Source organism: Xenopus laevis, chromosome 7L (assembly GCF_017654675.1).
Source record: "Xenopus laevis strain J_2021 chromosome 7L, Xenopus_laevis_v10.1, whole genome shotgun sequence".
Lineage (NCBI taxonomy): Eukaryota > Metazoa > Chordata > Amphibia > Anura > Pipidae > Xenopus > Xenopus laevis.
This window is the reverse complement of record NC_054383.1, coordinates 128,562,997-128,574,591: the sequence shown is the minus strand read 5'-3', so window position 1 is coordinate 128,574,591 and position 11,595 is coordinate 128,562,997. Positions and strand designations below refer to the sequence as shown.

General features: G+C 39.3%; 1 protein-coding gene across 1 annotated transcript in view; it reads right to left on the bottom strand.

Moving 5' to 3' along the window:
• Positions 1-7,993: 7,993 nt before the first annotated feature.
• LOC108697058 (chemokine-like receptor 1) overlaps positions 7,994-11,595 on the bottom strand; it is a 160,284-nt gene continuing 156,682 nt past the window's right edge. Inside the window, exon 4 of the mRNA XM_018226728.2 lies at positions 7,994-9,105. Coding sequence (XP_018082217.1) covers positions 8,153-9,076 — 924 coding nt within the window. The 5' untranslated portion in view covers positions 9,077-9,105 and the 3' untranslated portion in view covers positions 7,994-8,152. The remainder of the gene's footprint in view (positions 9,106-11,595) is intronic.

Sequence of the window (11,595 nt, the reverse complement as noted above, 5' to 3'; positions counted from 1 at the left end):
GGACTAGGGCCCACGATCGGATCAGACCGATATCGCCCACTTCAATGTGGGCATATCGGGGAGAGATTTCGCAAAACGAGCGGATCTCTACGTCTATGGCCACCTTTACTCGTCGTAAGCCTTTTAAATTTTATTATTATTTACTTCCAGTGTTTTTACTGATGGACTTCAAAATATCAAGTTATTAAGTAAAGCTTGTATCTGGCAAATATTGTCATTTTAAATAGAACGAAGTGTATAGGCAGCCTGGACTGAAAGAAAACTCGCACTTAACAAAGAACTAGGCTAGAAATATTATTTTGTGGCCTTCTTTCCTAACCCCAGACAACCACATCACAAGCTCTGAGTTCCTCTTGGTTTTCTGAGGTTAGGGACGGACACAAAACATTCAACATATAACAGATACAGCTTTCTCACCAGTACTGTGCTGATTGGTCCAGGACAATCACATGGCCGCCATTGTGTTCCCTGGCAGCGGAAATTCCTCACGGCCTCAAAAATACAAAGTTGAATGGACTAATGTGAATATTTATAGCTCTTTATTGATTTTAAATGTTTTGAATTTATGGTGATCAATATGGTGGTTAAGATGTGAGGGTATGTCCCTTTAAGCACTAATAGTGAATGTTTTGTCAATAATGTGTGTAGCTATAAAGTTTCATGTTTTAAAAAGAAATGTTATACTCTGAGGAAGTGCTAAAGGGCACGAAACGCGTCAGTAGTAATGGACATTACGCACTTTTAATGTTTGCTAAAATAAAGCTTTAATTCATCAGCATTAGTCCTTTCAACTTTGTATTTTTGATATAATATAACAGTCATGATACAAGGCTTATTCGTAAGCAATTAACAGAACATGGCAGCTCAGTAAACAGTGCATTTTGCATCATAATTTTATAGCCAACCCTGTAAAATTATCTTAAGCTCATCTTCTCAACAGCTGCCCAGAGCACACTGAGCATGTGCAGTGCCACCGACACTCAAAAGATGGCTTAACAAGATCCAAGATGCTTAGCTCCTGTGGACAACTTTGAAGGCCTAGATGTTCAATGTATAAAATATAGCTTTTTTTTAGCCATATTCATTTTTAAGACATCTGGGGGCCGATTCACTAAGGGTCGAATATCGAGGGTTAATTAACCCTCGATATTCGACTAGGAACTAAAATCCTTCGAATATCGAAGTCGAAGGATTTAGCGCAGATAGTACGATCTAACGATCGAAGGATTATTCCTTCGATCGAACGATTAAATCCTTCGAATCGAACAATTCGAAGGATTTTAATCCAACGATCGAAGGAACATCCTTCGATCAAAAAAACTTAGCCAAGCCTATGGGGACCTTCCCAAGTAACATTGACTTCGGTAGCTTTTAGATGCCGAACTAGGGGGTCGAAGTTTTTTTTTAAAGAGACAGTACTTCGACTATCGAATGGTCGAATAGTCAAACGATTTTTAGTTCGAATCCTTCGATTCGAAGTCGTAGTCGAAGGTCGAAGTAGCCCATTCGATGGTCGAAGTAGCCCAAAAAAACCTTTCGAAATTCGAAGTTTTTTTACCTTCGAATCCTTCACTCGAAGTTAGTGAATCGGCCCCTTAGTCTGAACTGATAGCTAACTGAATTTCCCTGCAACTAAAGAGGAGTTCCTTGAAGCCAAGAATTCTGAAGACCTCTACCATACTGCCTGGCAGAAGAGTCACAGACTGACAAAGTGAGCCTGGCCAACTTGGCAGTTTTTATGGCCTTAACGTGAAAGACATACGCTTATAGAAGTGTTTGTTTATTTAAAGCTATTATCCATCATAAAATGATGTATCCTTTCTAATGAGCACTTACAATGTTACATTCTTCTAAAAAAAACAATCTCCTTTAATTAATCTGCATTTTTTAGTCTACGGCTTTACGGTGATTCAATAAAAAGGGACGGACCTTAGTACCAGAACCAGCTGTCTAATTGCTAAGTTAGCCTGAAAAAAACATAAATGTGCTTAACTGGCTGCACTGCATGAAAAACAACTTAAAGGGATTCTTTCATGATTTTTATGGTGTCATTTTTATTTCTAAATTACATTGTTTACACTTCAAATAATTCACACTACCATATAAAATTTCTTTCCTGAACCAATAAGTGTATTTTTTTGTATTAATATTGGTGTGTAGGCCTCCATCTTGGGTCATTTTGCCTGGTCATGTGCTTTCAGAAAGAGACAGCACTTTAGGATGGAACTGCTTTCTGGCAGGCTGTTATTTCTCCTACTCAATGTAACTGAATGTGGAACCTGGATTTTACTATTAAAGGAGAAGGAAAGCTATGGAGGCATTTTATTGCCAATAGATTAGCCGCAATAGTGCAAGCTAGAATGCTATATTTATTCTGTAGAATTCTTTACCATACTTGAGTAAAAAGCTCTAGAAACTCTCTGTTTGTTTAGGATAGGAGCTGCAGTATTAACATGGTGTGACATCACTTCCTGCCTGAGTCTCTCCCTGCTCTGGGCTCAGATTACAGTAGAGAAGGGAGGGGGCGGGGGAAGAGGAGCAAACTGAGCATGATCTTGCCCAGGGCAATGAGGTTTAAGCTGAAGGCAGGAAGTCTGATACAGAAGCCCATGAGTACACAATAGAAGGAAAGAAATGTGGTGTTTCTTTTGACAGAGGACTCAGAGCAGCATTACTTTGAGGGTTTACTGGTGTATTTATATAGACCTTTCTGTTAAGGCTTACTTAGTTTTAACCTTTCCTTCTCCTTTGAGTGCTGTTCTTCTATCTACCAGGCAGCTGTTATCTTGTGTTAGGAAGCTGGTATCTGGTTACCATCCCATTGTTCTGCTGATGGAGGGGGTTTGGGGAAAGAAGGGGGTGATATCACTCAAATTAGCAGTACAGCAGTAAAGAGTGACTAAAGTTTATCAAAGCACAAGTCACATGACTGGGGGCTCCTGAGAAACTGGCAATATGACTAGTCCCATGACAGTAGCCCTTTAATAAACGATGAAGAATCAGTAGACAAACACCTCCTTGGCAGACAGAACCTGTATAAAATTTAGCTATTGAGATAAAAAAAAAGAGTCGTTTCGGATAGTCGGCACATTTATATTTTAGGGGCATTTCCCGAAGGGAAAATTATTACCAAAGGAAATATTTGTTATGATCAACATATTCATTCTAGCTAAAGTATATTAGAATGTGTGTGTAATTCAGTTTCACTTTGTCTATGTGTATGTATATAAGGGATGCATTAAATCCAAATTTTTAAACTCCTCTTAATGCGGAATCCCCCACAAAAGATTTGCAATCACTTTTTTTTCTTGATTGCAGCTTGTTTAATGCATTGTTTTATTGCATGTTTATAAAAGAAAATCAAATAAAAATCTTGCCAACACACACTTGTTTAATACCTGGTTTAAAAGGGGGGGGGTGATCAACAACAAAAAAAAAGCAACCGCTTTTTTTAAAATTTGTTTAAATCAGGGCAATCGCGAAAGTGCCCCTAAGGGCTCTTACACACAACCAATCCCTTGCAGTGAAAAAAAAAAAACAATACAAATTGCAATATATAAGACATTATTGTTCACACATTTTTTGTCAAGTTGTTAATGTTTTTGGGGGGAAGGGGTTGACAACTACTGTGAAAAAAAAATCTGTTTTACAATCCTAGATTTGAATTGTGTGAAAATGCTCACCGCTACCCACAACTTTGACATTTAATTAAATAAATCTGCCTGCTTGAGCACTTGAATCCAAATTAATTGTAATTTAAAAAAAAATGTAAAAGGATTTGATAAGTGTGCCGATTCTTTAATTTAAAAACGAACTTTTTTTACTGTCAGGAAAGTTCTCATAAATGAGAATTTCTCAATCCCGATCAACCCCATGGTTTTTCTTTTAATTTTTATTTTGTTTACAAAATTCCACATACCAACAAAGTCAGATATACGGCACTGTGTCTCCCACGTGAGAACACGACAGTATATAAAAGTAAAAAGCAGTGAGTAAATTGATACCACATAATTAAAGGATTGTAACAACCTTACCTGGTGGTCTAGTGTTTGAATTTCGCGCAAATCCGTGCTGGCTTAATTACGCCAGCGTGACTGCGCCTATAATTTTCACAGAGGGACGCTATTAGGCTGCAAACGCTGGTCCCCTAGGGCGCGCGTGGCACACCTCGGTGTAAATTTTAGGCGCAGTCGCGCCAGCGAGGATTGCTGCGAAATTCAAACTATTTAAGGTGCAATTGGGCTTGTAATCATTGCCCATTACAGGTTTATCCTGGTGGTGCTTTGAGCTATCTGTTATTCTGATTCCTGTTTTGACCTCTGCCTGGCTTTTGACAATTCTACCTTCTGAAACCTGACCCTTGCCTGATAACCTACTTTGATTCTGCTTAACCCTTTTGATTGACTTCCTGGTTTGACTCTTGCCTGCCTGACTACGTTTATTCTCTGCCTGCCTCGACCCGGCCTGATCTGACTACTCTTTAGCCTAACGCCTTGTACCACGATCTTCTGCCCAAAGTTGTGCCCCTCTGCCTGTCCAGAACCCCTCACCTTGCACCTCTCGTTATAAGACCTGGCGGCATCTGAGTAGCTGAGGGCTCCTCCCGAGGCCAAAAGCGGCTGCTACAGGCAGAAGAACGAGCCGAGACCAGGGTGCTTGGCATCAGTTCTAGATTTAGGGTGCCAACCGTGACAAGAATATAGGAAAGGATTTCCAATGTGCTTTGATAACCCTTAAAATGATCTGTATTGTAGTTTCTTGAAAGTTTCCAAATAGCAACTCAAAACAATATTTTAACTCCCATGGGTTCTTGGGTACAAAGAAAATATTAGCAGTGCTTGAAATGTTTTAATTTTATATTTCTGCATAAAGATGACCTATAATGTGATCTGTTTTTCACACAAGTCCTTAAACTAGATCCAATTATCAAATAAGTCAAAAACACGATGCTTGTTTAATTTATTCAGGAACATGATTATATAAACCTTTGCTTTCAATATATGGTCCTCTCCTTTGGGCAGGTCAGCCCTGCAAATCAGCTTGGAGGAATTGTAGCCCATTCCTCCTAACAGGACAGCTTTAACGCAGCCTTACTTTCACAACATTTCTGTAGCATCAGGACTTTGACTAGGCTATTCCAAAAGAAATTTAACAAAGGGTAGTTGGCTTGTTCTATGACCCACTATGTCCAGAGCTTTTATGGAAAGATAAAGGCTAAGCCTATGACTAAGTGTCCTCGACACAAAAAGCATCAGGCATGAGTAGTTTATACTAATAAAGATTTCTATTCTTACTCCACAATCGTCTGATCCCTGCATGTTTTTTTTTCATCCTAGTGAACATAGTTCTTTTTCTTTGTTCAAGCCGTGACAACTCGACAAACCTGTGTTGTTAAAACCAGGCTTGGATAGTAAAGAGACCTGATTTTAACCCAATTGATTTAACCCAATTGAAAACCTGACTTTAATTTCCTCTTTAAATAAACTGAGAATCCAAGACGTTCACAAACGTTTGCCACGCACAAATACATAACTTTGTAGAAGCATCATGTTCTCAGTATCTAGTTTAGGACTAGATCACTTTTTCAGACCTTGTTTATGCCGAAATTTAGAAAATTTGAAAGGATTCACAAACTTTCAAACACCACTGTATACGAAATTATCTAAACATTGTGCAATGTGGAGAACCCAAAATATAAATGGATCATGCAAATTTCCACGACTGACACTTCTGTTCCTACTAACAAAATAAACTTCCGGCGATTTTTGTGCTTCAAAAGTAGGTTAGTCCCTCTAAACCCTATATTTTAAGGAACTGTACTTTCTAAAGAATTTAGAATGTATAAAAATGCAAACATACCTAATTATAAAACCGAAAATGTTTTTTTTTTTTTTATCGAAATGGATTAAAATATGCACTGTGCATCATCTCTCCCATTCGTTTAGATTTTAAACATTGAATGCATCAAATGCACTTGGCACAGCTGCCCAACATAAATGGGGGGGTTGGTTGAATATACCTTGTTTTTTTATTCCTCTCCTATAAGTTTTTTTTTTTTACTTTCTCCTTCTTTTTGAGCCCTCTTTTTTCACATTATACATGATGATGTTGTCCTAGTGCAGTGTGCAAAGTGCAATCCTGAGTGCAAGTCACCATGTTTTTACCCATAATGCACTGTTTCCCCATATGTTAAGCATAATTGCAGTTGTGACAGGGCGAAGCTCCTGACATAGTTGCAATTCTGTACTTGCAAGTTTGTTGTGTCTATTGGCATAGCCTGCTGTGGGAACCTTGGAGTCACCTTTGGTGGTTAGAGTAGTCTCAGGGTCCTTCTGCGTCAATAGATGCACTTTTTTGGAACAAACTTTTTTGGAAGTGCAAGAATCCAGTTTTACACATATGAATCCAATTTTTTTTAGGTATAAACTTGTGACCAAGTTAGCGTGATCACAACTGCACTTGTGATTATAAATTATCCCTTTTATCTTCTTTATCATTGATCCTTTATTGTCTCTTTGCAACTTCTCAGACCCATTGGCTCTTCTTTTACTTCCATTACTTTCCCCTGTGGTCTTCTTATCTTACACCCCTGCTACATTTGCTGTAATCCTTCCTTTCTTTGGGTTGCTCTACCCCTTGGCTGCTACAGTAAGAACTTTGCATAGGATTTATTATTTTAGACTTTGTTAAGGCAAAGCCCAACTAAGAGTAACAACTGTGTTTTAAAAGAGAAAGTCTGGAGGTGACAATCCAAAGAATGAGATACAGGTGTCTCAGTGGGACATGGGTTTTTACTATTGAGTGTTGTTCTTAGATCTACCAGGCAGCTGTTATCTTGTGTTAGGGAGCTGTTATCTGGTTACCTTCCCATTGTTCTTTTGTTTGGCTGCTGGGGGGGAAAGGGAGGGGGGTTATATCACTCCAACTTGCAGTACAGCAGTAAAGAGTGACTGAAGTTTATCAGAGCACAAGTCACATGACTTGGGGAAGCTGGGAAATTGACAATATGTCTAGCCCCATGTCAGATTTCAAAATTGAATATAAAAAAATCTGTTTGCTCTTTTGAGAAATGGATTTCAGTGCAGAATTCTGCTGGAGCAGCACTATTAACTGAGATCATCTGTCAAAGCTCAACTGAAAGTGGACCTTGTACCATGGCAATGACGTAAACATTTTATTAAATCCATCAAGACTGAGAAAAATTCCAGGTTCCTAGAATGGCCAATTCAAAGTCTGTATCTAAATTCCATTGAGATGTGTCTCAAACAGCTAAAAACATGCTGAATGGAGGAGTGGGAAAAATGTCTCCCAGGAGAGGTCAGAGACTGGAAGTTATAAGAAATGCCTACTTGAGGTTGGTTCTGCCAAAGAGATCAATACCTAAAGACATATAATCATGAATAATACATTTATGTTAAGTAATACTGATACCTTGTCCTACTATTACATAAAGAAAGTAAATATTCCTTGTTATAACTTTTATTTGTAAATGAAAACACAATAGAAACACTGAGCATTTATGATATCAATATTAGGTTCCTCAAGCTCTTAGCATGTCCTAGATGAGCTTTTAATTGCCTTCTATTCTTGTAACAAGCATTAGACACAAAGACCTGCAAACACAATACATTGGACTCTTTACAATGTTGAGGTCATATCACTATAACAAGGATTTAAACATATTTCATGAAGATGTTGTTTTATGAACAATACTGAAAGGAGGATCAATGCAAATGCGTGATACCATCACATGTAAAACACAGTTTATAAGTTTTTTTTCCTGCCTTCATATTTTTTAACCACTAGGCTATCCACTTCATTCATGGAAAGAACATGAATTAGACTGCTATATTGAGATACTGAAAGGTCTTATTGTCCATTGCAAAATCCTTTTGTGGTAATCAATGCAAATAGTGTTTTTTTTATACATGTCTTCCCTTGTTTCTTCCAGAGCTGCCATGTGGAAATGGTTGATCCCAATATTTCTTGGATTTCCAATGCCATCATCCGCAATGCCTCATTCGTTTGTAACTATTCATAGAGAGGCTCAAGTATATTGTATGTTCCACTAAACCTTTACCTTAAACGTAGTCCTCTTTGGCTATTTAATTTTTAAAATGGCCACAACAATTTGCAGTTGAAACTTGATGCTTTATTGGGGCAGTTCCTCAAAAGCAGATTTAAAAACTTGTGTTAGTGATCGCTTAACTTCATCTTTAAACTCTCGACCAACAAAAACATAGAGTATTGGGTTAATGCAGCTGTTAAACATTGCCAAGCACTTGGACAGCGGCACACCAACCAGACTGACCCAAAGCGGAAGCCCCCCTAGGAAAACACGACCCATTGCCAAAGCGTGATATGGAAGCCAACATAAAAAAAATGAGAAAACCACCCCTGTAACAACAAGCAAAGGTTTGCTAGACCTGTTAAGTTTCTTCTTGTGAAGAGTAAGTAGGAGGATTGTATACGAAATAAGTATTATGCTCAAGGGGACCAAAAATTGGTAGAGGAAGATGCAAACGGTGAAGATACCAGCCTCCCTTTTTTCCCAGTCTTCAAAAACATCAAGGTTTTTGCAAGAACTTCGGTTCTTCTCTGTGGACATCTCTGATAAGGTGTAGGAGCCAGGAACTAGAGCCACAGAAAGAACCCAAATGACCAAGCATGTAGTGGCTGCCAACCTTGGATTGCGGTAATTTTGGCACCACACTGGGAAGAGGACAAACACACAGCGGTCAATACTGATGGCAGTAAGCAGGAGAATGCTGGCATAGATACTGAGTCCAAAGATGCAGTTGACTAACTTGCAAAGAATGGGGCCAAATGGCCAGTGCAAGTCCAGTAGCAAATAAAGGACGGTGACCAGAACCAGGAAAGTGGAAATAAAATCAGCCAGTGCCAGGTTGAAAAACCAAACTGTGTTGATTGTCCTTCGAAGGCGGCAACTTGTGATCCAAATGACGGTCCCATTGCCCATCATTCCCAGTAGGAAAATAAAGCTGAAGATCACAGTGACCAGCACCTGCATGACATGACGCAGCTCCGCATCTTCTAAATCCGTTGTGGAGTTCATGGTGCAGATTCAGTCAAGAGATTTAACTCCTGTTAGGGGTTAAAATTAAACGGAATTAAATAAGAAGTTGACAAACAAATTAATTGCATATTCTCTTTATAAACAAGATACTATTTCATAATGGTTGTTCTGTGAGCCCTAGACCTATATGGGGAAGGGATAGTCTGTCAAAACAAATGGAGTTGCATGAAATCTGCAACATACTGTAACTTTATCCAACCAACATTGCTGCGAGATCCTGATGTGAATAGATTCATGGCCATTGCTGTCACTTAAATCATTTGACCTTTTTTACTTTTGCCATAGCAATATCATGAGCAGCATTGCTTTGGATTGGGAAAGTGTGTTATTCTAGATGTTCTGAAATCTAACTCGCCCACCCACAAATTAAAAGTGTCAGACACCTCATAATGTTCCTACTTTTGATGCCCCATGTAATGAATTTATCACAGGAATGCGGTTAGTATTAAAGGAGAAGGAAACCTAGTCGGCACAAAAACCCTCCCCCCCTCCCGTGTGTTGCCCACCCTCCCTCCTCCCCCCTGGCCTACCTGTCCCGCTGGGCAAATGCCCCTAACTTGTTACTTACCCTTCTGCGCAGGTCTAGTCTACGGAGTTCACCGGCGTCATCTTCTTCCACGCAATCTTCTTCCTGCTGCGACCGGCGTTTTGGCGTATGCGCAGTAGGAGTATTTCGCCCGGTACGGATCTACTGCGCATGCGCCAAAAGTCACAAAGTGAAATCGGAAAACTTCGTGACTTTTGGCGCATGCGCAGTAGATCGTACCGGCAAAATGCTCCTACTGCGCATGCGCCAGTCAAAGCAGGAAGAAGATCGCTTGGAAGAAGATGGCGTCGGTGAACTCCATAGACTGGACCTGCGCAGAAGGGTAAGTAACAAGTTAGGGGCCTTTGCCCAGCGGGACAGGCAGGCCAGGGGGGAGGAGGGAGGGTGGGCAACACACGGGAGGGGGGGGAGGGTTTTTGCGCCGACTAGGTTTCCTTCTCCTTTAAGCAAAACAGGAGCCGCAGTTAACAAAGGGGAGTATGTAGCATCCGGTTGCCAATACAACCCACTATGCTGGTCCGGTGCGGCATTGAACAATCTTCACATGCACTTCACGTAGGGGGTAGCATCCGGATAAATATAATCAGCGGTGGAGCCAAAAGTAAATTAAAAGTTCAACTTTATTCGATCCATATTAAAACGGTATATGCAAGCGGGCAGGGAGAGTGTAGCTTGACGCGTTTCGTGACCAATACTTACTTCATCAGAAGCTTCACTCTTGGATCGAATAAAGTTGAACTTTTAATTTACTTTTGGCTCCACCGCTGATTATATTTATCCGGATGCTACCCCCTACGTGAAGTGCATGTGAAGAATGCGGGTTAGTATTACAAACTCTTTGCATCAAGGTTGAAGTAATTGGACAGGTGTTCGTGTTTAGCACTGATGCTGAACTGCACTGAGTACTAACACCCATTGAAAATTGTTGTCTTCAACTGTTTAAAGCAGTCAAATGCCTTCTGCCAAACTGAAACATCTTTCTGCTTAGAATGGTGTCAATTCATTCACTCTTTTGTTCACATTTTGGACAGAGAAGACTTTCATTGGTTTGAAGGAGGCGTAAAAGAGGCTATTGTAGTTAAGGTAGAGAAACCATCTCTAAACAGAGGAAAGAGCCTTGGACATCACCTGTCTGCTACACACAATGCTGTTCTAACTTCTTTACCTCGGCGGTTTCACAGAACTTCACAGCTCCATTCATGCGACTCTCCCAAGTAACACCTGCCTATTTGAGTTGCATGACACAATGGTAATTCTATCACAGTAACTACACAGCATTCACAACAGCTGTGAGTTGAACTGAAGAAGCTGCTCAGATGAGTAGTGAAACGTCTTCAATGATTAATCAGCAAGTCCAGTTGTTCTAGATTTACTTCTACTAGATATACCATGACATGGATGAATGAAAACCTTCATAGACATAGACAACCCCTTTGCCCAATCCAATGTGCAGCAGAGAAAAAAGATCCAGAAACATGGAGCCATTTAAGTGACACTAAATAGAATTTACTGTTGCTCAAACTTCTTAATGTGTGTTTTTTTAACAGTAGGTTTCAACCAATAGCGTATTTACAAAAAAAAACTTGAATTGATAAATCTTGATTGCCACGAAAAATAACATGATTCCATTCAAGTTTTTTTTAAAGATTTCCAAATGTTCTCATTCAAATTTTCTAAATATTCTAACAGCAAAAACTCAAATTAAGATTTTGATACATCTGCCCTGTACAGTATATGAAACTTGGGTTAATTCAATGCAATTTAACGTACAACAATCAAAATTATTTTCACAGGGCATATGAAAATTTTAATTCAACCACAATAAGGGGGTTATTTATCAGAGTTTTTTTATACTTCGAATGACCTCACAACTCAAATGGTTTCTTATTTAAGAAAAAACTTGAATGGAAAAAAACTAAATTCTGCAAGTTCGAAAAACCTGAAAACTCAA